The 27479-nt window shown below is 39.7% G+C and overlaps 1 protein-coding gene across 1 annotated transcript in view; it reads left to right on the top strand.

Annotated features, from left to right (window-relative positions):
- dysf (dysferlin, limb girdle muscular dystrophy 2B (autosomal recessive)) overlaps nucleotides 1–27479 on the top strand; it is an 86608-nt gene that overhangs the window by 12471 nt on the left and 46658 nt on the right. The window contains exons 2-38 of the mRNA XM_084560033.1: nucleotides 415–470; nucleotides 1101–1192; nucleotides 1513–1618; nucleotides 4076–4199; nucleotides 4283–4539; nucleotides 4899–5027; nucleotides 5466–5528; nucleotides 5678–5728; nucleotides 5827–5857; nucleotides 5996–6111; nucleotides 7094–7220; nucleotides 7306–7409; nucleotides 7516–7584; nucleotides 7685–7728; nucleotides 7895–7977; nucleotides 10341–10373; nucleotides 10601–10716; nucleotides 11898–12011; nucleotides 12100–12277; nucleotides 12917–13041; nucleotides 13168–13274; nucleotides 13452–13647; nucleotides 15395–15541; nucleotides 15624–15755; nucleotides 16958–17124; nucleotides 17514–17628; nucleotides 17920–18025; nucleotides 18551–18693; nucleotides 19920–20093; nucleotides 20534–20618; nucleotides 20710–20787; nucleotides 24854–25035; nucleotides 25129–25269; nucleotides 25898–25927; nucleotides 26045–26080; nucleotides 26236–26277; nucleotides 27367–27468. Coding sequence (XP_084416159.1) covers nucleotides 415–470; nucleotides 1101–1192; nucleotides 1513–1618; nucleotides 4076–4199; nucleotides 4283–4539; nucleotides 4899–5027; nucleotides 5466–5528; nucleotides 5678–5728; nucleotides 5827–5857; nucleotides 5996–6111; nucleotides 7094–7220; nucleotides 7306–7409; nucleotides 7516–7584; nucleotides 7685–7728; nucleotides 7895–7977; nucleotides 10341–10373; nucleotides 10601–10716; nucleotides 11898–12011; nucleotides 12100–12277; nucleotides 12917–13041; nucleotides 13168–13274; nucleotides 13452–13647; nucleotides 15395–15541; nucleotides 15624–15755; nucleotides 16958–17124; nucleotides 17514–17628; nucleotides 17920–18025; nucleotides 18551–18693; nucleotides 19920–20093; nucleotides 20534–20618; nucleotides 20710–20787; nucleotides 24854–25035; nucleotides 25129–25269; nucleotides 25898–25927; nucleotides 26045–26080; nucleotides 26236–26277; nucleotides 27367–27468 — 4001 coding nt within the window. The remainder of the gene's footprint in view (nucleotides 1–414; nucleotides 471–1100; nucleotides 1193–1512; nucleotides 1619–4075; nucleotides 4200–4282; nucleotides 4540–4898; nucleotides 5028–5465; nucleotides 5529–5677; nucleotides 5729–5826; nucleotides 5858–5995; nucleotides 6112–7093; nucleotides 7221–7305; nucleotides 7410–7515; nucleotides 7585–7684; nucleotides 7729–7894; nucleotides 7978–10340; nucleotides 10374–10600; nucleotides 10717–11897; nucleotides 12012–12099; nucleotides 12278–12916; nucleotides 13042–13167; nucleotides 13275–13451; nucleotides 13648–15394; nucleotides 15542–15623; nucleotides 15756–16957; nucleotides 17125–17513; nucleotides 17629–17919; nucleotides 18026–18550; nucleotides 18694–19919; nucleotides 20094–20533; nucleotides 20619–20709; nucleotides 20788–24853; nucleotides 25036–25128; nucleotides 25270–25897; nucleotides 25928–26044; nucleotides 26081–26235; nucleotides 26278–27366; nucleotides 27469–27479) is intronic.

Here is a 27479-nt window from a genome sequence, read left to right on the forward strand (position 1 = left end):
AGATGTCTCTTGGGGACTGATTTGATTTGCATTTTAGAGCTTTGTAGTGAGGACATTTTGCAAAAATGAGGATCAGTACATTTTTTCAAACCCATTGTTGGGTAAAGATAAGGGTAGGACGTGGTATGCATATATTGCAAATGCAAAATGAATGTCCCCACAAAGATTGTTACTGTAGATAATAATTATTATTACTGATGTATGCATTTTCTAAACCACTAAATTCCAAACAATCATCTTATTAGCTTAGCTAACGATTACTCCCATAGATTTTGCTAGCTAACTTGATGGCTACTTCACTATCTAATCGGATTGAGAAAAGAGTTTCTAACCTTATTTGACCTATTAAACGCTATTGTTATCCTGTAAGCTAGCTAATAAGTGTTAACTTTATGGTTTCTACATCTGCCTTAGGGTCCAAGAAGAAGACAAAGATCATCAAAAACAACTCTAACCCTGTTTGGAATGAGGTAAGTCTGCTATGTAGCCCCAAGTTTATTATTTACAGTTATGTTAAAATTGTTATAAAATATTTGTGTCCAGTAACATCTTAATCATGAATCAGAACTTTTTTAGGATAATAAGTTTATTTTACCTTGTTTACTGTGGTCTTATGTGTCATGTCACCTCTGTACTCTCCACCTCCATTGTACAGCATGCAAAAGGCGTAATTTGGGCCCAAAAATTGCTTCTTTCCTACAGCATTCCAAAAAAATGTTAGTCTTAAATGTTTTTTTTTTATTTTTTGGTTGTTTGTTGGTTTGTTTTTGTTTTTAGCCTCATCTAAAACTAAACCTGAAATAGCTGTGTGGAACAGCCATTTTTCTAACTGATGCAGCCGATCTTTCCTAGACTAAATTCTGGTTCCTAATGATTTTTTTTTTTTTAGCAAACAATAAGTTGCAGAATTTAAGCAAAAACTGCCCCGACACGAATTAAACCACAAACAGTGGCTTTACCTTTTTAAGACGCAAATTAAAATTACTTACTAGCAACTAATTCCAGATTTTTTGAAGACCACCTGAAGACAGAAAATTATATTGTCATTGTTATTTGTAAGATCCTATCTAATTTTCTGGTGTTTCCTGTCTCTCTGCCAGGGTTTTGAATGGGATCTAAAGGGGATTCCTCTGGATTCTGGAGCAGAAATTCACTGTGTTGTCAAAGACCATGAGAAAATGGGGAGAAACAGGTATTGGTAGTATGCCTCTTGGTCTCTATCTGAGCAACATGGTGGGAAACAGGTGGGAGTTCAGTCTCCTTCTGTTTGAAATCTGATTCACAAATTAATGTTGCATTGCCAAACTGTTAAAATTGTGCATTTTCTTTCCATTTTGATATGTCTTTTGTGAGACATCTTCTCTTGCAGCATTGTTTTTACATTCTGATTCTTCGTAATTCGTGTGAACTAATTCTGTCAAATAAGTGTACTAGAATAGAAAAACAAAAAACAAAGAATAAAGTCATAGAAAATGTGGAACATGCAAGTCAAGTGCCTATTGGTCTTTGTAGGTTTCTGGGTGAGTGTCGGCTGGCTCTCAGAGACGTCCTCAACTCTCCCAACCTGGCTGCCTCCTTCACCGTCTCCCTGCTGGACACCAAGAGAAACAACACAGGGGTGAATATGTACACCAACACTTAAATCTACAGCCTCATTGTATCATGAATCACAGACAAATCATAAATCACTCAGAGTTTCCTGTCTGGAGATTTAAATAGAGACGGGCATTCCTGAATAACAGCAGAATATGTCCCTCCTTCTTTTCCTGTCTTGAATCATTTCCCGTCTTTTATTATCGTCAGTAATTCATTTATTTCAATTGTTAATTTAAATTAAAGTAATATGGGTTGATTCTGATGAGTTTTGATGGGTCAGTAGGTCTAGGCACTTACTGAAAGTCCACCGTTAGCATTCTCAGTCTTCAGACTTCATTAGGTATTGCTGCAAATTTTTAGAATATGTTTAAAACAGCAGCTCTGTTCTCCTCTGTGCAATTCACTTCAAAGTTCAATTGGTGTTTATTTAGTGGAAAACTCTTTGTGGAGTTTGAGAAGAAGCATGACACCTCTGTCATGTGTCTCTTAATATAAAGCTATATCATTTGGTTAGCTTATCATAACGACTAGACTTGGTCTTTGTTTGAACCTTACAAAAACAAACACACTTCTCTTTTCTTCTCTGTCTGTACAGTTGTCAGACAACCAGTAGAGACTCCAGGAGCTTATAAAACGATTAGCTCGTACATTGCTTTGTAGCTGTCAGTCGGTCGCCAGTGGACGTTCCAGACTCTTGTATATTCCCCATCCCAAATGTTTCCACTGTTTTCATTATGAAGCTCTTGAACACAACCAAAGAATGTGACCACTGAACACACAGGCCACAATGTCTTTGTTTACAGAAACATCACAGCTTATCACTTAAGCTGTGTTTCCTAGGAAACAAAGGACTTTCATTTGACATACTGTGTTACAATACAGCCCCATCCACATATAAGACAACTAGCTCATTGTCCATTGCTTTGTAGCAAACAGTTGATCGCTAAGTGGACGTTCCAGACTCTGTTGACCAGAACATCTCACTTGTATATTTCCTTCCCTAAATGTTTTCAGTGAAACAAGATGAAAATGAATATATTGCTAGCGTGTGGACATAGCTAGCTATTTTTCCTTTTAAAAAGAGAATATTGTCAATGTTTCCACTGCTCCATCAACTGTATCAGTTGGTCCCATTGACTGTTACCTCAAACAGAAAATGAATTGTAATTTTTATTTGTCAGTTTTTGTATGGATCAAACTAATGAGACACAACATGTTCAGAGGTTCTGGTAAATTGATTTTGTTTTAAGCTTTGGATGGAGCCAGGCAAGCAGTGGCAAAGTCTTTATAAACTAAGCTAATGGCAATTGGATATAACATAATTTTGACAAGATGATATTGAACTTTTCAGAAAACTTTACCAATGTTCAACCAGCATTCATGCGGGTATATCTGATGTGCAGTTTTGTTAGTGATGATTAGCTTGCAGTGATTTATTTGTAATAGGCTGCCTGCCAGCTCATTACGATCTGCTTTTGCCTATGTAAAATGCTAATAAACCATCATTTGTGGTTATTCTCTGTCTTTTTTAGTTTTTCTTTTATTTTACATTTTCTCTTTTGTCTTTATCTCTCTGTGAAGACCCTCATTGACAGCCTCACATCTCTTTAAATACGTAGGGACCCATCCTTACGTGGAAGTAAGGTGGAACACAGGTTTTCTAGTGGCAGATGAAACGCCATTCTTCATTCCATCTAGGTAACACACTGTGTTTATCTTATGGAAGGTACAGTGTGTGTTTTGCGTACGGTACATTGTGTTTAACTCATCATATTCTTGGTATTTAGCTATTCTATATAAATATTTAATAAATAGTCTAGATTTATAATTTTCTATGGATTTACTTACAATAAGTAAAAGCTTTTTAGCCATATGTTACATGGGTCGTTTGGAGAACCATTAGAAAGCACTTGATTTCAACCAAAGAATGTGACTACTGTACACACAAACCACAATGAATTGTTTACAAAACATTACAGCTTATCACTTAAGCTGTGTTTTCCTGCGGTAGGAAACAGAGGCATTTTACATCACATACTGCACCCTGCAAGCGAATCAGGGAATCTTATGTTATCTACGATAATATGAAGGAAACATATAGAAAGCAAGAATCAAACCCCTTAAACCAATGAGCCACTTTGGTTCAAAGCACGTGTGAGATGTATGCTTTTAGTTTGAATTTATCTTATTTAGCAAGGGTAGAGCTAGGGTCAACAACCATTTTGGAGGTATTTTGGCATGGCAGTAATGTGGGTCTGCACAGTTGAGAGATGAAAACGTGAAGTGTTTTACCTACAACCCAACTTTTTATTTTTTGTAATTAACACAATGTACAATATGAATTGAAAGCACAATGATGCTCCAGCCCAGTTCAGCTCAATGGCATCTTTAAATAACCCTGATAATGACCTGAGACAAGTTACAACTCCATTAACCGATTAGTAGACTTAAATCTGATTGTGTTTTCTGTTGCCACCAGGCTACGCTGACCTTGCAGGTCTCCTACATCCCTCCTCCAGGGTCGGTTCCCATCTTTCAGCCTCCTCCCCAGCCAGAAGCCCTGCACCATAACAACCCCAGTGTGGAACTGGACACTGTCACAAGTAACACGGCCTGCCATATCAATAAATCCAACATCAGTGTCAAAGTTGTGTAACTATATTCCATGTTTTCTCTTCCTGTGCAGTGATTTCTCTGGATACTTTGGGTGAGGAGGATACAGAGAGTATGATAATGGTGGAGCCCACGGAGGAACAGGGACAGGACGACGGACGCTCCATGGTGATCATCGGCCCTCAAGGGTCACAGGGAAGGGAATCTCCCACTGCCCAGACACCCAAGCGTTCACCGCCATCCTACAACACCCAAGGAGGGCTGAGGAAGAGGAGGAGAGGAGCCAGCAGTCAGAACAAACCATTGCCCAATAAACCACAAGATATACAGGTTTGTCATCATTCAGACATAAAGAGCTGGAGCTGTTTATTGATGCTATAATGAAGAGGTCAGAAAAAAATATGTAGGATTTATAAAAAAAAAAATCACTTCTGTATTTGATGACCTGTCCTGAGTATGAATGTTTGAACACAGTGCCACACTGTGGAGATTTTTGCATATTACACTAGAAACAGAGTAAAACCATGCATATGTACACCAATCAGGCATAACATTATGACCATCTTCCTAGTATTGAATCTTTTGCCTCCAAATCAGTTGTGACTCATTAGTCAGTGGTGTTAATGTTGTGGCTGATCAGTGTATATGCATTTTGATCCATGTCACGGTCAATTGGTACTCTTTTCCAGATTCGCATTCGAGTCATTGAAGGACGGCAGCTGCCGGGCATAAACATAAAACCTGTTGTCAAGGTATCTGTATCTGGGCAGACCAAGAGAACCCGCATACGAAAGGGCAACAATCCCTTTTTTGACGAGGTAATGAAATATATTTGATGGTATTTTTCTCTTGATGACTTTCCAGCTTCACCCCTAAAATGAGACTGGCGACACAAAGTCAAGTTCAGCTCACAAGCCCAGCAATATGAGCTGATAGTTAATGTATCACTTGACAATTTAGCTGAGACGTCCATGGCAAATCTATTACATGGCGCCATATTTAAGCCGTTTTGCAACACATCTCCACTCCTCTTATGCTGTTTCAGTCTTAATTGGTGTAAAGTAATTTCTGTGTCACTGATGCTTCCTCTGTTCTGTTTCCGGGGGATATAGCCCTTCCACTTATGCACATCAACGCACGGAAGATCCAAAAAGAGATCAATGCCAGCAAAAATAATTTACTGCAAATGCAAATAGGTTCTTCTACACAGGTGATGTCGAATGAATTTTGTCATTTCGGTTTATTTCCCTCAACAGACGTTCTTCCTGAATTTTTTCGAGACGCCCTCAGACTTGTTTGATGAACCAATCTTCATCACGGTGAGTCTACATTTTAGTCTGTGTCATCTGTAGGAGAAAAAAGATTCCACAACACCGTTCTTTACTTGTAGCATACTGTGATTTAGATTTCACAGTTCACACAGAGTTTGATTTGGATAAAATCCTTGTATTTCCTCCTTGCATCGCAGGTGTGTGACTCTCGCTCCCTTAGAACTGATGCTGTAATCGGTGAATTCAAGGTAATCTGCCATCCACATAGCTGGTCAGTGTTCGACTGTTGTGTGTGTTTGCTGTGGTAAGTAAAAGGAATCTAAAATCCTTCCATTATTTTCCACAGCTGGATGTTGGCACTGTCTACAATGAGCACAGTGAGTACATGTTTGTAACGTTTTTGATGATATGTGTGAAACCTTTCGCCCAAAGAATAGACCAGAGTCAAACTGCTCATTAACTAAATTACTGGTTAGTTTGAAGCTATCGGTTTCTGGCTTTTGAAATCTCTTTAGGACACTGCTTCTTGAGGAAATGGCTGCTTCTGTGTGACCCTGATGATCTTTCTGCTGGGGTCAGAGGTTATGTGAAGGTCAGCTTGTTTGTCCTGGCAGCTGGAGATGAGCCACCGGTGAGTCTCACGGAAGGATGGAAAAAGTGCTCCAGTTTCCTCCACTGTCCAAAGACATGCTCGTTAGGTTAACTGGTGATTCTAAATTGGCCATAGGTGTGAGTGTGAATGGTTGTCTGTCTTTCTGTATTAGCCTTGTGATAGACTGGTGATCTGTCCAGGGTGTACCCCTCCTCTTGCACAGTGACAGCTGGGATAGGATTGCATAGGACACGATAGGGTCCAGCTCCGACCCTCCAGAGGATGGTTGCTGAAAATGAATGAATGAATGAACAATATTTAGGCCAGTTAGTATCTTCCTATCGTGGTATAGCCCAACTCATTTTTTTTTTTTTTCAGAATATAGGTATGGTAACACATTTGGATTTCATTATGGGGCAGTTGGATAGTCCTATAACCACAGCAATGACATATGTGACATTGAATGACATTGTCATCAAATGCCTTGATCACTGTTTGACTTTGGCTTTGACTCTCCTTTAATGTTCTTTAATTCTGTTGTCAACATATTTTAAACAACAAGGTAGCAGACTCTTAACAGCTTGCCTTTTAGACAGCAGGCCATTTTCATTTCTTCATTTATTATCTATTATCACTTAACCTCTAGAGCAGGGATGCTCAATATGTCAGTCAATAGAGTATCCGCCAGTTACCCAGCCAGCATAATCAGTTCCCAATGGAGAGACTCCAGACCAATCTTCCACTCCAAAAATAAATAAATAAATAAATAAATAAGAAATCCAGACTTTGTGGTTAGAAGTGCAAATAATTGAACTCCTCTGTAGACCTGTTGGAAGTAAAGTTTTATGGCAAATTCAAATGTATCTAATGATTTGGACTAGTTACATGAGTGTAAGAATAGCCTTCTGAGCCTTTAGAGTCCTTAGAACTCTTTTGAAACTTATCTCACCTCTCAAAGCGTGCAATTGTTTATCTATGAATGAATATATTTGGATATACAGAATGTTCTGTTTGTTTCCAGGCTGATAAGCGTGAGTGTGTGGAGGATAAAGAAGACATAGAAGGAAACCTGCTGAGGCCAGCTGGTCTGTCTCTGAGAGGAGCCACGTTCACCCTGAGGATCTTTAGAGCTGAGGACCTGCCGCAGAGTGAGTGTCCAGTGTGAGGAGTCGCATTGATTTAATCTTCTTTTATAACAGGGACAAAAGAGAGACTTTGATTTTCTTTCTGCAGTGGACGATGCCTTCATGGACGGGATGAGGCAGATTCTTGGGTTTGACAGCAACAGGAAAAACTTGGTGGATCCCCTGGTGGAGATCCACTTTGCTGGCAAAACGGTGATTTCATACAATTTCCCTCAAAGTCATTTAAGGCTATTTCAAACCCAACGCCAAATACAAAAACTGGACTTATAAAGGTGGTTTGTATTGTCTTTCTTTTTAGGTTTGCACTAAGATTCTGGAGAAGAACGCCAATCCACAGTGGAACCAGAGTCTGGTTATGCCTATTAGAGTGAGACAATTCAAAATTTCAAACACTCAGAATTATACAACTTTACTGTGCTATCGAGAAGGTGTTTTCATATACTGTATGTATTCTTTTACTTTCCCAGTTTCCCTCCATGTGTGAAAAGATGAGGATCAGAATTCTAGACTGGTGAATACCATATTTTTTTATATACAGATACAGTTTATTAAGTTTATAATTAGGATTATGGACAAAGGGTTTTAATTCCAGTTTGGAAACCCCACTAAGATTACGGTACATTTCAGTCCATGTCGCCATTAGACTTAAAACGTTTTTTCCTGATTTATCATTCCAGGGACAGAGCCAGCCATAACGACGTCATTGGCACCACCCACCTCTGCATGTCTAAAGTCTCTGCCCCCGGAGGACAAATAGATGGTAAGTAAGTAGTCCAAAATGGTCTGAACCAGACCAGACCGGCTCGGTTTAAATTGAATAAACTGGATTTGCCTGCACAAGTGTTCAGACTAATCTTGCCTGGTGTGCTTAAAAACCCAACTGCATGGGTTGAAGAACTTTTAGTAGCTATGGCTGTATTCTGCACAGGTACAACTTGTTTCAGAGATATTACCAAAGAGATTTTAGTGAATCACACAGGTCAAATGGCCTTTTTTAAACAAATGTCCTTTATTTTCAGTCTACAGAAAGTCTGCATAAAAAGCAGAAGTTTCCATTGGGTTAAAAATGATTTATGATAACTTAAGATAAGTTTTTGAACAGGGTTGATTAGAGATGTTCTGGTGATTGAAACTGGAGTTTACAGCATTTAGTCTGACTCACTTCAGCGCAGAAAGCTTATAGCAATTTAGTGGAGTGGTGCGGTATGGAGGACGGAAATGGCATTTAGTGACAGCCAATAACAATAAAAACTGTTTCAAGACACTTACAAAACCTGGCCTAAAACCCCCAGAGCAAAGCAGAGGAACAAGATAAACACACATCTGTCATAGATACATACATCTGATTAAAGCATACATGTAGAATCTGATAGTGAAACAAGAAATAGTTGATGATGTTATATGAGAATTTGAGGGGAGGAGAGGAGGAGGGGAAGGGAAGGAAAGAGACACACATCTATTAACAAGGTATACGGTAGGAGTTCACAAATGCATGATTAGCAATAGAGAACAAATTAGATAAAAAATTAGAGGATAGGAGGTGAGTGCCAGAGAGAAGTAGTAGAGGACATGTGCTCAGTGCATCATATCCCATCAGCCTAGGCCTATAGCAGCATAACTAAGGGATGGTTTGGTGTCATCTGAGCCAGCCCTACCTATAAGCTTTATTAAAATAGAAAGTCTTAAGCCTGACCTTAAAAGTAGAGAGGGTGTCCGCCTCCCGAACCCAAACTAGGATATAGTTCCACGGAAAACATGTGTGATAGCTGAAGGCTCTACCTCCCATTCTCTTTTTGAAACTCCAGGAACCACAAGAAAGCCTGCACTTTGAGATCAAAGTGATATGGTACAGGTATTTAAGATAAGATGGAGCTCGGCCTTGCAAGGCCTTGTAAGTAATTCACATGGTTAGACCACAGTTAGTATCTGGTAATAGCCAGTTTCGTTGGAGACATGGAAGATCATGGATGGTATTCAGGTGACATGCATGAAGACTAACTCGGTAATGTTTGTGCGCTAACACTGAAACAGCTTGAGTTGTTCAAGATAAAGACAACATGCTTGAGTTGAGCACACTCTTGCCATTGTCTGGAAAACCATGGATAATAATGAATCATCACATAAAAACACCTTTGTATGCATTTGGAAAGTCGAGCAACCAATCATGGCCATTATACTGTAAACAAATTCAACTCCATGTGCTCATAACAGGTTGTCGTAAGTCTTCTGTCCATCACATCTGTCCATATAAAGCCTGCCACAAGAAAAATGTGGGAAGGGAAGTTGTTCTGGCTTCCAGGCAAAGATTTTGGTCCAAGAAAGTCATGTATTTTCACAGAAAAACAAAAATCTGTGCTCGTACAGCCTGACAATGTGTTAACGAGTTCAACCAAAAAGAGAATGTATTAATTTGTTTTTCTCTCTGAGAAGATTTCTACTAGTATTATTAACCAGTCAAAAGTGTTGATTTACCACACATTTAGGTACAAAAATGTACCTCACATGTTTTGTGTCAGATATTCTTATAGCTTATATTTACACTTGCTTTTCAGGCAGCCACTGGCTTCCCTTGTTTTGCATTAGTAAATTAATTATTTTCTTGAAATCTTCAACAAAATGTATGTTGACTCAACTATGGCTAATTTAATATTGCTAGCAAACTAAGTCAAAAGAAAGACTTGTTAGCTGTGACATGATGATACCAACATGGTCCTTGGCTGAGAAAACTGTTAAACCCAGATTTAAAAAATAAGGGCATATCCTCCTCCTACTGTTTTCTGTTGCCTGTAACTTCAAACAATTTCCAAGCCATCTAAGTCATGGTGAAACATTTTTTGGTCAATCGCCTCAAATTTTACTAACACTTTTTTTTTTAGATGTTGCACAATTCATTGACTTACTAAACTTGTCTGACAGTTTTTTTTTCGAATGAACTACTTTTTCTACAGTAGTGGAATTTATCGTCTTGCTTTAAGTATTTTACTTAAAATAAGCATTGCATTGCGTATTAAGGGTGTTTGGCTTGGAGACCTAGGGCTTCTGTTTGGGTTTGAGTGGCATTCGAAGACACCTGTTTCCTTTCTGTCTTTGATTCTCAACCATCCTTCCTCTCTACGCATTCAGATGACTTGACTCCACGGACCATCCACTCTGGCAGTACGTCCACCATCCTCTCTACTTTGTTTTGTGTGAATCTCTCTCTCTATTCAAGTGATCAGATCTTTTCTTTTCAACTCTAATCTTTTTCAATCACGATGAATCAGACAAAATTCAACAGAAATCGAAATCATATCTGATGCTGTTTTCTGAATTTAATCAGCACTTTTTTATCATAGATCTAGATTTTGGTGCGATAATAAATTGTCCGTTTTCTTTCATTGCAGTTGACGACAGTCTTGGCTTTCTACCAACGTTTGGCCCGTGTTTTGTCAACCTGTATGGCAGCCCCCGAGAGTTCACCGCCTTCAACGACCCCCATGAGGCTCTAAATCTTGGAAAAGTAACCCTAACTATTTTTCTTTCCTAGACTCCTAGAAAGGTACCTTGTACTGTGTTTGGCCACTAATAGCACTACGCAGCAATGATTCACTTTTGAGAACTACCATATAAACATTGCTATAAATTGCTTCACACCATTTTTTTGAATTTACAAATGGTAGTGTTCATGTTTTAAGAAACACATAATGGACCAGGATTTTGCTGGAAATGCCTTGTGATCCATCACGAGGAATGAGTGGAAATAGGGAGAAGAAAGTCTACACTTTGGATAGGCAGATGAGAAAATTATTTAGCACAAATTCGTCTTGATGAAAGTATTCACCCTTCAGAATTTTCTACATTTCGTCATAAAAATTATTCAAATCATCAGCAGACTTTCACATGGCCTGAAAGTAGTCAATAACCACCCATTTAGACAAATAGAGCAGAAATATTGTGCTTGTGTATTTATTTATTTAACAAAGTGAATGATTTGAAGATATCTAGTTTGACTCCCTTCTGCAGCAATAACAGCAATTAAACATTTCCAGTAACTGGTGATCAGTCGTCTATCAGGCGGATGAATTTTAGTCCATTCCTCAGTACAGAAGTGCATCAGTTCTGAGATACTGGTGGGTTTGCTTACATGAACTGCTTTATTCAGGTCCTTCAACAACTTTTCTATTTGATTAAGTTCAGGAATTTTACTCACTGCTGTGTAGGGTAACAGTCATCTTAAATATCCTGCTTTTGTTCACGATCTCTCTGACTGTGGATTTGTAGGTTCCAAACACTTTAGAAATGGTTTTGTAATATTTTCCAGCCTGATGAGCAACAACTATTTTTTTTCAACTCAGAAAGTGAATGAAGCACTGAAAGGCACTTGAGTCTTATTACATTGATAGGAAACACTTGGACTCCAATTTGGGCTTGAAATTAACTTGTCATCCTAGAGCTGCGCTTACCTCACAGATATGTAATATTGGCTCAAGTATGATATTTCTGTTTCATTTGTTTGATTGGGTTCTCTACTTTCAGGACTTGTGTGACAATCCATTAGTAGTTTTTATGCAGAAATGTAAATTATGAGGGGTGCAAATAAAATTTTAGTGGCTTTGGAAACATTGAGATATCCTTTTATTTTAAACATAGGATTTACAGTATATGATCACAAGTAGTGACAATCCTATTTCTACCCTTCAGGGGGAGGGCGTGGCGTACCGAGGTCGAGTTTTACTGGAACTAACCACAAAGCTTGTGGATAAGCCAGAGCAGAGAAATGAAGACATACCGTCAGATGATCTCCTGGTGGTGGAGGTGAGAGACAAAGGACGTTCTAAACAGATAGATAAATAGACAGATACCATCCCTGTCCTCTTTCTCAACCGTTCTCTCCGTCTTACAGAAGTTCATGAGGAAGAGGAAGTTCTCTCTCTTCGTAGCATTTTATTCGGCCACGCTACTCCAGGACGTTGATGATGCCATCCAGTTTGAAGTTAGCATTGGTAACTACGGCAACAGGTTTGACTACACCTGCCTCCCGCTGGCCTCCACCACGCAGTTCAGCAGGGCCGTGTTTGATGGTAAGTCAGAGTTCAGGCTGTTACTGGTGCTGTGTAGTCCGGATGAAAAAGATACCGTATATGTGATAATATTAGCTTGTTGTGTTGATTTGTGTATGTTGTGCAGTAGGAGTGTCTATAGATTAACATACTTCATCGCAATTAATCACAATTTCCATATTTAATGTGCATGTGTGTTTTTGTATTACTCTTATGAAAATCTCAGATGCCCAGAAAGCTCCGTGAGATCTTTTTAGATCGACAGTAAATGCAAATGACTTTGGTTTTAAAGAGAGAACCTTTTGACAGGGTTTAGAAGCTGAACCTTTCCTTCCATAGTTTCCCATTTCTTTATCCACTTCTGCTTATTTGTTTCTGCTTGCTTTCTTCTTCTGCTTCCTTTGGAATTTTTGGCAGCTTTGATGCAACTGCTCTCTGCAGGGTAAAAGGCCGTACTTCGGACTCTGCTTGCTTTCTACGGCGTAACTGCTAGTTTGATTGCTTGGCTGAAGTCATAACACAATATCTTTATACGCCCAAGACTGCTGCTGCAAAAAATATATAGAAAAATACACTGACATACACATATTTTACAATTATTTACAAGTGTGTCCCTAGCTTTATCATTAGTGTGTGATTTATTGTATTCTCACATTCCAGGTTGCCATTACTACTACCTGCCGTGGGGAAATATTAAGCCGGTGGTGGTTCTGTCGTCAGAGTGGGAAGATATCCACCCGAGGATCGAGGCTCTCAACATGCTGCTGGCTATCGTGGAAAGACTGGTGGGTGTGCTTGCGTCTGCATCTGTGTATGTTAGCACCATTCTGAATTGTTGGCCTTTGGCAGATGAACCTCCACTGTGTGTCACAAAAGAAGCGTTCACCATATGGATGTGTTTGTGTGTCCAGGAGACAAATCTGCAGCGGGTGCAGCTGCAAGTGAAGGCAGGCAGCGATCTGGAGGATCTGGAGCTCCGAGTGGTGGAGCTGTTGGATCAGATCATCACAGACTGCAGGTAAACCATTGTCAGGCTTTGTTTAATTAAATAGTTTTATCCCGTGGTTGAAAATTTACCCTAGTGCTGGACTTCTACAATGTTTATCCACCTGTACATGTGATTTTCATGTTAAGCAAGGAAATTTTTACCCATCATTTACTCCATGACTGCATTTATGTCTCTCTATTTTCCCAGTGAGGAGCTGCCCTCTCTCGACAAATGGCAGTGTGCTACACCTCTGGATCGCTCGTTAAGGCACATCCGTACCCTCCAAATGCAGCACATCGTTGGGGCGGCGCTGTCTCTCAAACATGGACCCGAAACCGAGCTGTCCACGGTGCTGGAGCAGGCGGAGGACTGGGCCAACAGGCTGAGGACCATGGCTGAGGAGGTGTGTGAGGCTTCTGACTGTTAAATGGTTTATGTACTACCTCTCTTTACATGACCCTTTACATCATATGGGTAGGTCCAATTCAACTATTAGACCCTATACTAAACTACTTCTCAAATGTGAGAATTACACAGAAGTTGGTTGATTCATTCTTTCTGTCCCACTCCCTGGATTAGTAAAAACCAAAATTTTTGATCGATGTCTGTAAGGATTGTCTGTGGTCCAATTCATGGTTCATTGAAAACAAAGCTAAAACAAAGTTCTCAATGACTTGGGGGGAGTTTGGATTTTTACCTGAAACTCACATGCTTTGGGTTTACTAATACTCATCTGTGATTATAATAGTTCAGACTGTGTTGTAAATTGATGGCAGATTATATCTCAGTCCTCCTCCCTTGTTTGGAGAGGGTTTATCCAATTTGACATAGATGTCTTCCTTTACTCCTCTTTCAAACCATCTGTCTTCTCTGGATAAAATGTTGACGCGGCCGTCCTCACTGAAGTTTTCCTTTGTCCTTTGGGTGTAGGTGGACCACTGAGCCCTTTCTTAAAAAGCTGGCTCTCCTGTGTTGAGCCATTTGTTTGTGAATGGGTTGTTTTGTTTACCCAGTGTACAGGTCCGTACATTCCTTACTGTACTGAACTACACTACTACTACAATTGAACAAGTGTCTGCCTCAGTATGTGACCGAGTTTAAATTTAAAATTATAAAAATTCTCCTGGGTTTCCCTGATACTTCACCCACATTTGCCAATGTTCCTCCTCTTGTTGTTTTCTACCTCTCTGTCCATTCTGGGATATGTTTTTGTGCTTTGGCTTTAACAGACCCTAATCATACAAATTTCTGATGGGCAATGCCCACAGATGTTCCTATTTAAACGCCAACTCCCCACCAGTCTTTTAGAACTGAAGAAGCTACTTGGATTAAAGATTTTCAAGAAACTCTACAAGTCTATTTGCCATTGTTTCAGCTTTGTATTGTGGATATAAAATAACCTGGATGACTGAGAACCTTCGCAGCAAGAATACAAATGCTGTGATCCATGAAGTATATATGAGGGTGTGATTTATACTCTATACACTGATCAAGCATTACATTATGACCACCTGCCTAATATTGTGTAGGTCTCCCTTGTACCTCCAAAACCGTTCCACTCATCAGAGAATGGACATGGGCCTTCTGAGGGTGTCCTGTGGTGTCTGGCAACAGAATGTTGTTAGTGGGGGCCTTTGAGTCCTATGGGTTGAGGGGATCATTGCACTGATACTTGATCAGTTTGGGATCTAGTGAATTTGGAGGCTAGGTCAACATCTCATGCTGTTTTGCATATTTCTTTCAGTAGGACTGGAAAACAATCGTTTGCAATAATTCTTGAAAAAAATGTGTTCTTGGCGACTCCTTTCATTTTCCCAAATGTCAAAGAAGAAATTTTATTTGTTTACCCACTTCCAAGGTGCATGGAGGAAGAAAAGTGTCAAGACTCCACACTTCTATGTCAAACAACTTTGTTAGACCGACCCCTTTAGGCTCGTGGCCTTCATCAGGGCCAGACATATGTTTTCCCAAATGTCTGCAACAGTAGTCAGGAAGATCCATGGAGCCATTTTAGCTATAGTAATAGGGGGTATGACAGGGAAGAAGCAGTAAGAGTCTACTTTCACAGGAAAGTTAATTACCACTAATGCTCTCTTTCTGTTTTTTTTTGTTTTTTTTTTGTCTGTGTGTGGCCTCTGTCTCTTACCCAGCCCCAGAATAGTCTCCCAGACATAGTGATCTGGATGCTGCAGGGTGACCGCAGGGTGGCCTACTACCGCATCCCAGCGCACACTGTCATTTTCTCCCAGCAGCATTGTGGGAAACACTGCGGACAGCTGCAGACGGTGTTCCTCAAGGTACACAGAGAAACACACAAGCATACACTCTTCTTTCCTGACATAAAACGTGACCAGGTCTTTGTGCGTGTTTGTCATGCAGTACCCTCAGGGCAGTGGAGGAGAGGCCAAACTTCCCGGTCAGCTCAGGGTTAAAGTGTGGTTCGGATTGGCCGCCGATGTCAAACACTTCAACCAGTACGCTGAAGGAAAACTGTCTGTCTTTGCTGAGACGGTAAGACGATTTGCTTCCAACAATGACCTTAAAGCAGCTAGGATGACGTAGCCGCTTATAGCACAATCAACTCATAACAGAACACAAGTGATAAATGTTAAAAACTACCTTTGTATTGTGCAGACTGACTCACTTTCATGACTTTCGGAGAAACTTTATGGAAGTGTAAACTCCATCATCAAGTCAAAATGTCTGTGTAAAAATGTCTGTATCATTCATTCATTCATCTTCGGTGACTGCCATCCTGTGAAGGATTGCAAGGGGACTGGAGCCTGTCTCAGCTGTCATCGGGCGAGAAGTGGGGTCTATACCATAAACTCTAAATAAAATGGACAAACCCTCTGTGATGTCACCCATGGGATTCATTTGCTTGACTCCACCTAACTCCTGGCTAATTCAAAAATGGCAAAAGGGGGGGAGTTTGAGCCGAGCTGAGGGAGCTAGCAATCCTAATTATCCATAATTCAATTCAATTCAATTTTATTTATATAGTGTCAATAACAATACAAATCGTCTCAAGACACCCAGAGCAAGCCTGAAGGTGTCGGTGGCAAGAAAAAAGTCCCTTTTAACAGGAAGAAACCTTGAGCAGAACCCAGCTCATATGGATGGACCCATCTGCCTAAGGCCAGCCGGGTAGAGACAGAAAAGAGAAGAGCGCAGCAGGAGAAATGAGATAAACATACATCTGTCATAGATACATATATCTGACTAAAGCGTACATGTAGAATCTGATGATACAAATACAACATACAACTGATGATGTTATACGACAGTTTGAGAATGCAAGAGGAATCATACTCAGGTTGGAGAATTATACGTAGCTTAAATCTTATAATTTAAAGAGCTTATTGACACAATGCCGCAGAGAATGTGTGCTGTAATCAAAGCTAAAGGCAGTCCAATGAAATATTACAGTGTGTGGCCTTTTTTTGTTTTTCTTTGGCCAGGCAGTGTATTTTTGCTTGCATAACTTAGTCAATTTATTATTGTACATTTTAGTTTTGGGGTAAAGGTGATTCCTCTGTGAATAGTTCCCAGGTAGTTGCTGTAATGCAGGGGACTTTAATTAGTGAATGCACCACTTATACTGATATAGATTTCCCTACATTGAATGTCCTTGGAGGTTGTGAATACCACAAAAAAGTTCCATTGTGAACATAATATAAACATCACCAAATAACATCCTCTTTCTCTTATAGTATGAAAACCAGACTCGGCTCGCCCTGGTGGGAAGCTGGGGAACTACAGGTTTGACCTACCCCAAGTTCAGCGATGTCACTGGGAGAGTTAAACTGCCCAAAGAGAGCTTTAAACCCTCCCCTGGCTGGAGCTGGGCTGGAGACTGGTATATCAGCCCCGAGAGGACGTGAGTTTCTGATTAACTGTGTCAAACATGTCTTTGCACGTGTTTCTCTGAGATGCTGATGTAAATAATATAGGAATTCTGAGCATCCTTGAATTGACTTTTAGAGGCTTTTTGGCCTCTTTTCACAACAGTTTTCCCACCTAAAATGTGTAGATTTGGACAAGGGATCAGCTAAAGAGGTGCATATTTTCATTTCTCATTGCTAAAAACTATTAATGGGTTTTACAACTGAAAATGAAGCCACTTATTTAGTATTATTTGTCTGTCTGTTTCCTCACTGCTTTTAAGGTTTTGAATTGGTGAAAACATTCATCCATATTCTCACCCCAAGCTCAGATAAAATGAACTCTTGTAGTTTTTAAAACACGTTCTGCTTCATGTTGCCTCAGACTGCTGTTTGATGTGGACGCCGGTCACATGACCTTCACAGAGGAGGTGTTTGAAAACCAGATGAGGTTGCTGGGCGGACAGTGGATCGGCATGCCAGAAGGATACACTGATGTGGTATGTTTATGTGTGTGTTTCTGTACTTGACACTGTTTCAGTCATCTTAATTAATCTTAAAACACTGTGTATTTTTGAGTCAGAACTCAACTCAAGATAAAAGACAAGACAAGATACGATAAGCAATGACTAGACATGACTAGACAAGACGAGACAACATATAATGTTGACAGTGGAATGACATGCCTGAAAGATACGCTGACGTGGTATGTTTGTGTATGCGTGTCTCTGTATTTAACATGGCTTCATTCATCTCAGTTAATCTAAAAACCTTGTGTGTGTTTGAGTCAGAACGGGGAGAAAGCGATTCCAAAGGACGAAGTGGAGTGTCCTCCAGGTTGGGTGTGGGAGGAGGTGGAGTGGAGTGAAGATCTCAACAGGGCTGTGGATGATCAAGGTACACACACACACACACACAAGAAAACATCTCCTTCTACAAGATGTAAAATAAACAGAAAATATGTCTGTGGCTTAACTGTTTAAATACAATAATCTGGTAAGATTTACACACTATCCAGTATATTAGGTACACTAGTGCATTCTAATATAACCGTGCTACGTTAAATCTTGTCTTCAGGTATTCAGCATTAGTTTCAAATAACTGAGAGTGCTGTTGATTTAACTGTGTTTTCATTGTGGAGGCTGTGGTTTGCAGTACTACTGAATTGTGTTCTAATGACACATGTTCCTATTATTTGGACATTGTACTCGATGTGCTAGGGTAAATAACAGAAATAATTTCAATCCAGTTTAACAGCACCACATACTACAACTTCCAGAATGATGATCCTATGTGAAGCAAACATGCTCAGAAAGAATATATTTATCATAACCAGAGAGAAACCAGCAGATCAAGTGGTTATTAGGATTATTAGTTGTATACTAGTGTCCATGTAAACACAGCCTGTGTGTGCGTGTTCAGGGTGGGAGTACGGCATCACCATTCCTCCAGACCGCCGCCCCAAGTCTTGGGTGCCAGCGGAGAAGATGTACCACACCAACCGAAGGAGGCGATGGATTCGGATGAGGCGACGAGACCAACAGAAGATGGATGCTCTGAAAAAGGTAGATTTCACAAATTAAAACCTCGACCTCAAAAATACTGCGTGAGTCAATACTGAGACTCCTTATGCTAGTGGTTTATACTGCAGATATACATCCTCAGAAACCGCTCATGAATACATTTTCTTTCTCTATACTCTCTCTGTTCTCTATAAATTTCTTCTTTCTTTTCTTTTAGTATTTTCCAGGTGTAGCTGTAGCGGCTGTAGTTTGAAATAGAATAGAGCACATGTGTTCAAGTCACACAGTGGAGTAGTATCAAATTCAAAATCTAAAATAAACAAGAAATAAAATACATGAAGTCACTCATCTCTTAAAATAAAAATACTAAATACCTTAAAAATCCTCAATGTTTTGTCTTTATTTTGTCTTCTATTTAATAAGTTGTTTTATTACTCTTTTTTTCTTATATTTGTGCCACTCAACAGTATGCTAATGCTTTTGAAATATTTTCTTCTTTGTTGACCTGAACTGAATTGAGCCAGAGAGATAGATATATAGCCAGAGTGAAAAGATAGAGGCAAAGAATATGTTTTTATCATGACATCCAAATACATGGCTGAATAATCCCTCCTCATCTCAATCTGAAATCTCTCATGTTATACTCCGTGTAAGCAACTGAACTTCCCGGTTCCGGCCACTAGGTGGTGGTCAAGTTTCATAAATAACGACCAGATGGAAACAAACAGAAATGCCTTTAAACTTGAGACTTTGTTTAAAAAGACAAAAAGCTGATTAAAGTTTCTGTTTATCATACTGAACTGAAAGTCGTTGTGATATGTTTCAAGGGATGTTAAGATAAGATATGACAAGATAAACGAAATAAAACTGGATAAAAAGAGAGGAGACGACAAGACATGAACAGACCAGACCAGACCAGATCGGACAGGACAAGAATTTATTGATTCCCAAAAGGAAACTTAGGTATTACAATGGCACAGCAGTATGCTGCAAAAATCCAAGTTTGATGACAAACAGAGACAGAATAAGGTCAATATAAAAACACAATATAAAAGCAGGACACTTATACACTTGCTGTTTCAAACTTAAGTAAGTGAACTAAATTTAAATTGAAAGTTAAGTAAGTTAATGGACATCACAAATATCATGAATTCTGACATCTATAGGAGCATGACTCTTAAGAAAAAGAGATATTTCACAGGATGACATGATAAATAAGTGAAATTCCTTAGATCTACAGCAGATACAGTATCTGTGTGTGTTTCCAGCAGCGTCCGGACGAGGCGGAGAGGGAGGGTTGGGAGTACGCCTCACTGTTCGGCTGGAAGTTCCACCTGAAGCCCAGGAAGACGGACAGCTTCAGGAGGCGCAGGTGGAGGTGCCGCATGGAGCCGCTAGAGAAGACTGGACCGGCAGCCATCTTTGCTCTGGAGTGTTCCCTGGTGAGGGAAAGATGGCCTGTACCAACCCCTACTTCTCTGGAAAGTCCTTACTTTCAAAAAATCAACAGCTATTTTGTTCTGACATGACAAGAATGTCTTTCTCTGCATTTGATCCATCTATTCATTCATTTGTTGGTCCAGGCACCTCAGCGAAACCCGTAACTCTTGGTCTCAAAGCTGATTCTTCTAACCACTAAACAGCAGCTCTTTTCTTTCTCTTAACTTTCCTTCTTTCTCTTACTTACTATATTCTTTCTTTCTTTCTTTCTTGCTTTCGCCATAGTTAAAGACAAACTCCTGTGTTAAACATCATGGCATACTGCAGCTTTAAGAGTTTCCTCTGTTAAAACAAGGAGACCTAAATCATGAAAGACCGTCCCATATCAGATTCAGAGTTTACTGACTTTTTCCTCCTTTCTGTCCTCTTCCTCGTCCCCCAGAGCAGCATAGAGGACAAGAATGACGACAAGTCGGTCACGACCACGTTTGGAGTCAACAGACCGACCATTTCCTGTTTCTTTGACCGTAAGATGCATACTACCTCCTTACCTGTCTTCCCCTCCTCTGTTTTATAGTCAGTATAGTAAAGCGAGTTTATTTTATTATGCGTTTGCAGGTGGAACCCGTTACCACCTGCGCTGCTACCTGTATCAAGCCAGAGACCTGCTGGCTATGGACAAAGACAGCTTCTCAGGTACTGTATGCTGAATTATTTAACATACGTTGACTCATCATTTCATAAGCTACACTATTCCAATATAATAGTGCTGTTAGTTAAACTGTGTTTTCAATGCGGAGGCTGTGGTTTGTAGTACTATTGAATCGTGTTGTGTTGTACCGACACACGCTCCTATTATTTTTACATTTTAGTCAGTTGATCGTCCAGTTGAATTACCACCTTTCAGACTCTGTTTCAACATTAGCTGAACATTACAACAGTACAAGGAGGATTTAGTGCAGGACTGTTATATTAGAACCATAGACTGTGTAAAGATGAACGACAGAACCTCTCCTCAAAAATAAAGGCAGAGCTCCCCCTGGTGACTGACTACAGTATAGGTCATAAGCGCTACTCCCTCCATGTCAGCAGATGGGACTTGGGCCAAACTACACTAAAATACACATTTTCTCATAAGTTTTGTTTTAGGTAGTTATTTGATGCTATAGAAACAGGATGTGACATCATGATAACTACAAGTTGCCATGCCAACCGCTCCATGAAGTGGCCCGTAGGACTGTGATAGTTGGAAAATAAATAAATAAAGTGCATAATCCAACATTTCTTTGTAACTGGTGGAGGTAGCGAGTGCAGTATTAATTAAACAAAAATGCCAGTGAGTCTGCTGGTAGTGTGGGCGGGTCATCAACAGCGCGGCTATGCGTGGAACCAACGGAAGGAAGTGGGGATGTGTTTACCATATTTATATACAGTCTATGATTAGAATGCATTCACGAATGTACCTAATGATCTGGCAAGTGGGTGCGTTTCATTTATTTCCATTTATTTCATCTATATCAGTATCAGTCCTGGTAATATACATTAATCAGAAACTCACTGCAGATGATTGGAGGTTAGTCAATGAGAGGAGAACATCCTGGCACACTCACACACATACCTACACACACATACACTCAGTGTAACGGATCAATGGATGGTAGAGTAGAGTAGAATAGAGCTGCTGGATGGACTTAAGTTGTGTCTTAATGTGGAGTTACATAGATTCTGAGCAGCCATGATTAAAGATTGCTTAACACTGGTGTTTTGTTTGCTTGTCCACCTACCATTTCTTTTGTTCTTTCTTTTTTTCTTTCATCCTGAAGCCGCATTCAAGTCACTTTTTCATTTCATATATGCAGTGTTTGACTGCTAACCTCGAGCTATTAGCAAGGCTAGCTGTTAGCCACCTAGACTAGCACTTGTCAGTGTTTTTTGATTTCTCTCTTGTTCTGTTGATATAACTGATAACTGATTTTTGCTCATTGGAGCTGCCCAAATGTTTGCAGCCCAATCTTTGTTTCCATGTCCATGGAAAGAATACAAACTTCAGTCTTGCACAGGTTTTCTATAAAAACTGTTACAGAGTGCATGCATACAGGATTTTGAAAAAGATGATATTCTTGACAGCAGCAGAAGAAGAAGCTTTGCTGAAACTTTGATTTGATTGGCCTTCATCCATCTATAGCAACAATAATGCATTCAGACTCTACTATTCTATATTTTGTCAATATTATTGTAAACTCCTTGTATTTCCTTATATTGCTTTAATAACTTTATATTTAAAGAAGGACAGTTGTAAAAAACATTTAGCACCATCGTACATCGCTGAAGGATGTCTTTTCTGCACAAAAATATCATAAAACTTCGATGGCTTATCACGCAAGACCTGGCAGTAGACAAAGATAACCCAATCAAACAAATAAAACAGAAATGTACGTTTGTATTTGTTTAGTCAGAAAAATGAGCCAATGTTACATGTTTGTGAGGTGCAAAAGCAAGTGCACTTCTAGGATTATAAATTAAGTTCAAGGCCAAATTAGAGTCCATTTCCTCTGAAGTGTTTCCAGTCAGCCCATTGAGATTCAGGTATCAATCAGTGCCAAGTTTTGCTTAAAATAATCAAGGATTTGTGACAATCTGATATTCACAACACATGTCTGTGGAAGTATATGATAGCACAAACAAAGAAGCTTTCTGAGGATGTGGTGTGGGTTAAAGTGGGTTAAAGTGACTGGTAAAAATAGATTATGAAGGGATTTTTATGACCCTGTCAGTCAAACAGATAACGAAAAATTCTAGCGCAACCTCTGGAGGAAACCCAACACCATCTCAGAACTGAAGTCGTTCTGTAGTAAGGATTGGGCTAAAATTCATCATAGACAACTGATCAGCAGTCACCAGAAATGTCTAGTTGCTGTCATTGCCACACAAGGAGATCACAGCAGAAACTGAAAAAAAACAAGGGTTCACTTACTTTTGCAACTCACAGATATGAACAAATGATACATCGATTAAATAAATGCACAACTGTAACGTTTGTTTCTTTGATTGGGTTCTCTTTCAAAAAACTGAAAATCTGTTGATGTTGTTTTTATGCAGAAATGTTGAACATTCTGAGAGGTGCAAATACTTTTAAATGGCAATGTATTTGTATCATCTTGTCACAAAAGTGCCAGTTCTCTACCTTGCTGTGGCTTCAGTCATGTTCTCTCAATGATCACCAAAGCTTTAGCCTATGTTTTTATGTCTTTGTTTTCAGCTTTATTGAATTGTTTAATGTTCATCAGTCTATTTTCCATCTTTATTTCTTTCTACAGTACTGTCATCCTTTATGTATTTTTAATTGTGATTTAATAGTTCATATTTTCCCAGTCGTCTTCATCATGTTTATTTACCTCTGTGGCTCCAGCTCGGGTCTTGACTACTGCTGCTGCTGTTTCCCCTGCACGCACGCACACACGCACACAGACATACATAACCCCCTGGGCTGTTTGTATTGCTGTTTATATGAGCTAATGGGCTGTTGGGAATGGACGTTAATTGAATGGGTCACCATGGGTGGTGTGTCTGTACAGTATGTGTGTGTTTGTGGTGTGTGTGTGTGTGTGTGTGTGTCAGAGGTTTAATTGAGTGCTTGTGGGAAAATGCATCTTAACTTATGTTTACTCTGATGCTAACGGCTTCCGTGGAGACTCTTTAGCCAGCCTGAAATAACAAACTATTCAGTCTGTGTCACTGTACATTCATGTGTGTTTGTATGGATGGAACGCACACACGCGCACAACCCACACACCCACTCACACTGGTAGATGTGTGTGTTAACATGCAGGAGAGTGGTTGTGACCTAGAATAACAAACTTACACCGAGCAGCGTTCCCAGTCCTCCGTCTCGAGCTCAGCATTCCCAAGCTACTGAGGTCACCATGCAGGACGCCAGGATAGTTTAAACATGCACATCTGTTCTTCTACACTTGTGAGGACCCCCATTAAAATGCATTCACTCTGTTTTATTATAGCTTCAGCATCTACTCTGACGAAAAAAAAAAATGGGTTTACATGGACAATATCAACCTGATAAACACTGAATTCATTCAATAAAATAAGCTGACCAAGACGTTTTCATCATTGCTGCCCACAGGCATTCCAGCTAATTTTATCCATTCACGTTACATGACATTCCAAAATTTGTATCATGACCCCAATTTGGTGGCAGCTGTTTGCACAATGTTCTTTTACGCTACAATGCTAAATCACTTGTTTGAACAATTCTTTGTCCCATGTTTCTGGAAACTCCCCACCTGAAGTCAACGGCACATGGGAAAAACATGCTCAGAAAGCATGGATTTATTCCAAGCAAAAAGCCACCACATCAGGAGTTTACATGGTTATTAGGAGCTAAGATTTTCCTTCTGAACTGATTATCAAGGATTTACACCATCCCTCTCAATCTGATTGGAAACCTGTACTGGTATGACCAGTGTTTTCTAATTGAGGTGGTTACCCGAGGCATTTTTATCCTGATTATTAGTAGAATACTAGAAGACAAGCTTCATTTCTGGTTTAATCTGAACTTTAAACTTTGTCGTCTAATTTTGACCAAACTTGGATATACTATATAGTTTAAGATTTTCATTAGTAAAACATAAATGAAATTTGAAAAGTTCATTTTCAGTTAATTTTGCAGCCATATTTGCAAGTAGTAGTTCTAAGTTTCTTCTTCTATGTGTTTTAAAGATATTAATGAACCGCATCCTCTCTGCAGACCCCTACGCTATTGTGTCGTTCCTCCATCAGTCCCAAAAGACGGTGACAGTGCGGAACACCCTCAATCCCACTTGGGACCAGACGCTCATCTTCTACGAGATTGAGATCTTTGGCGACCTAGAGGCCATGATGGCCAATCCTCCCAACGTCGTGGTGGAGCTCTACGATCAAGATACATATGTGAGTGTTGTGTCCAAGTTTCATGCCAAAATACGAAAAGTTGGATGCAGTTTTTTGGTAAATGATATATATGACTGTATTATAAATGTTCAGGGAGCAGATGAGTTCATGGGCCGCTGTGTGTGCCAGCCATCCATGACTCCATCGCCACGCTTGGCCTGGTTCCCGATCCGCAGAGGAGACAAGAGTGCTGGCGAGCTGCTGGCCGCATTTGAGCTCATACGCAGAGAAAAGGTCAACCTTTTTGATTTATTGATACTCAGTTTGGAAAATGATGTGTGTTTTAAGGCCTAGACACACCAAGCTGACACCAAAGAACTACTGGCAATGAAAGATGACTATGTCGCCGTGTCTCTGGTGTCTGGATGTTCTGCACAAAATCTTGATACCAGCAGGTGGCAGTAGTTTGTCAATCAAAATGTGGGAACAGGAAGAGGTACTATTAGCTCGGAGACTAGGAAGCTAGGAGGCTAGGAAGAGCTTCAAACCATCATACGGAGCTGGCCTCCTTAATCATCTGGTCTACACTTAGCTGTCAATAGATGGTCACTAGATGGACCACTAGATGGTTATGTTATTGTCATCCGTTCTCTTCTCATGTACTGGTTCTTTAATCTGTTCAGCAAATGAGAAAGATCCCTCTCAGAAACACACTCTGATGCTGAAAGGACAGAGAGGGGAAGTACAACAAGAGGAAGAACATCGTCATCCCCTACGTGGCCAAGGGCCAACTGTCAGCTTGGCATGTCCTGGCCTTTTAGGTTTTTTGGAATATGTATTAGTTTTGGGTAATGCAGTACATTCTCTGTAATTCGGAGCTTTAATTGTATGACAGTAATTTATCTCTGTTTTGACTCTACAGCCATCAGTTCACCATATTCCAGGTCAAGAGGTCCGTTTATCTCAAAATGTTTTGCGTTTTCTTGAGTTTCTTGAGCTTGAGTTTCCGCTTTGTTTTTTTCTTTTTTTGCATTTTCTTCCTTTAACATCAACTTTTTCTCATCCACAGGGAGACTTTATGACCTCCACCCATGCTCTAGATGAGGTAAAACAATCAAAATGAGTGAAAAGGTTTATTCAAATATCAGTCATGGGTATGCGTTCATAAAAAAAGGAAGGTATCCTTTCGTGCTGAATTCTCTTTTTATTTCACTGCTCTTCTTCTTTTTTCTCTGTGTTTTTTCACTGTTGCATCCCCAGTTGGTGTTTCCAGGATTCCTCTCTGAAAATCTGCAGCAATGGGTACAATATAAAAACTCGCGTACAAAGATCAAAGCCATCCTTAACCATCCCGGTTCATGTCAGCGTGTCCATTTACAGAAAACCAGATAACTTCGTCATACATGCATGTAACTGACAAGTCCTCATACAAGCTTTTCCTTTTGTACTTTTTTCATAGTTTTGTTATGTTTCCTGCACTAACAATGCTTGGTTTCCTTTTACATCACTTGAAGATATGTATCCTAAAGAGGATACCGTCGTCCCTTGCCACTTCGCGGTTGAGTTTTTGCGGACTTGCTAATTCGTGGGTTTTTAATACATGTCTAATTTTATATTGCGGGAATTTCGCTACATCGCGGGAAAATACGCGCAATCACTTTTTTTTTAAAACTGTGATATAGTTATTATTTGATTGGTAGACAATGACTGGTGACTTATGATAGAGAGCGGGGGTAAAGGTTTATAAGAGTATGGAAAAGGTTAATAAGAGTGTGGGAAAGGTTAGTAAGAGTGTGGGAAGGGTTCATAAAGGTTTAAAATACATACAACACTACAAATAAAAAGAACACATATAAACCGGGCGGGGGGGGGGGGATAAACTGTATTATTTTAAATTTCATTTTCTCACAAGATTGCAAGAAAATTTCAGTTTACCAAGATTACAAGATTACAAGCCCTGTTCAAACTTTTTAATGGCTGTCCTGCGTGATCAGATTACAAGTGGAGAGGGGTGTAGTAGAATGTTGTTCAAACAGCTTCTGTCTGAGAACAATAGATTGCTGTCTGTTTCAGAACCATGTGTCAACATCAAATAATATTTCATTAAATGTAATTATGCTGCATTATGTCTTTATCTTAGAAAAACATATGGTAACATGATAAAACAAGATACATATTTAGCCTTCCACAAGTTGTTTTTATCATTTTTTTCCCACATTGAATGTTGTGTTTGTGTGGTTTTAACACTTAAACATTTTCGATGTACTAACACTAAACATCTTCATTAAACATAACTATATGTTAGTTTAAAAACCGCATGGCTCGCCTTCTCAATACACCTCTGTAAATCATCTTCTCTGACACGCTGCTGTGCTGCTTTCCTTTCGGCAGCCGGAGGAGTCGGACCTCCCGTACCCACCTCCTCAGAGAGAGCCCAATGTCTTTATGATTCCTCAGGGAATCAAACCTGTTCTGCAGAGAACCGCCATTGAGGTATTACTAAA

Source organism: Chelon labrosus (genome assembly GCF_963514085.1).
Source record: "Chelon labrosus genome assembly, chromosome: 1".
Classification (NCBI taxonomy): Eukaryota; Metazoa; Chordata; class Actinopteri; order Mugiliformes; family Mugilidae; genus Chelon; species Chelon labrosus.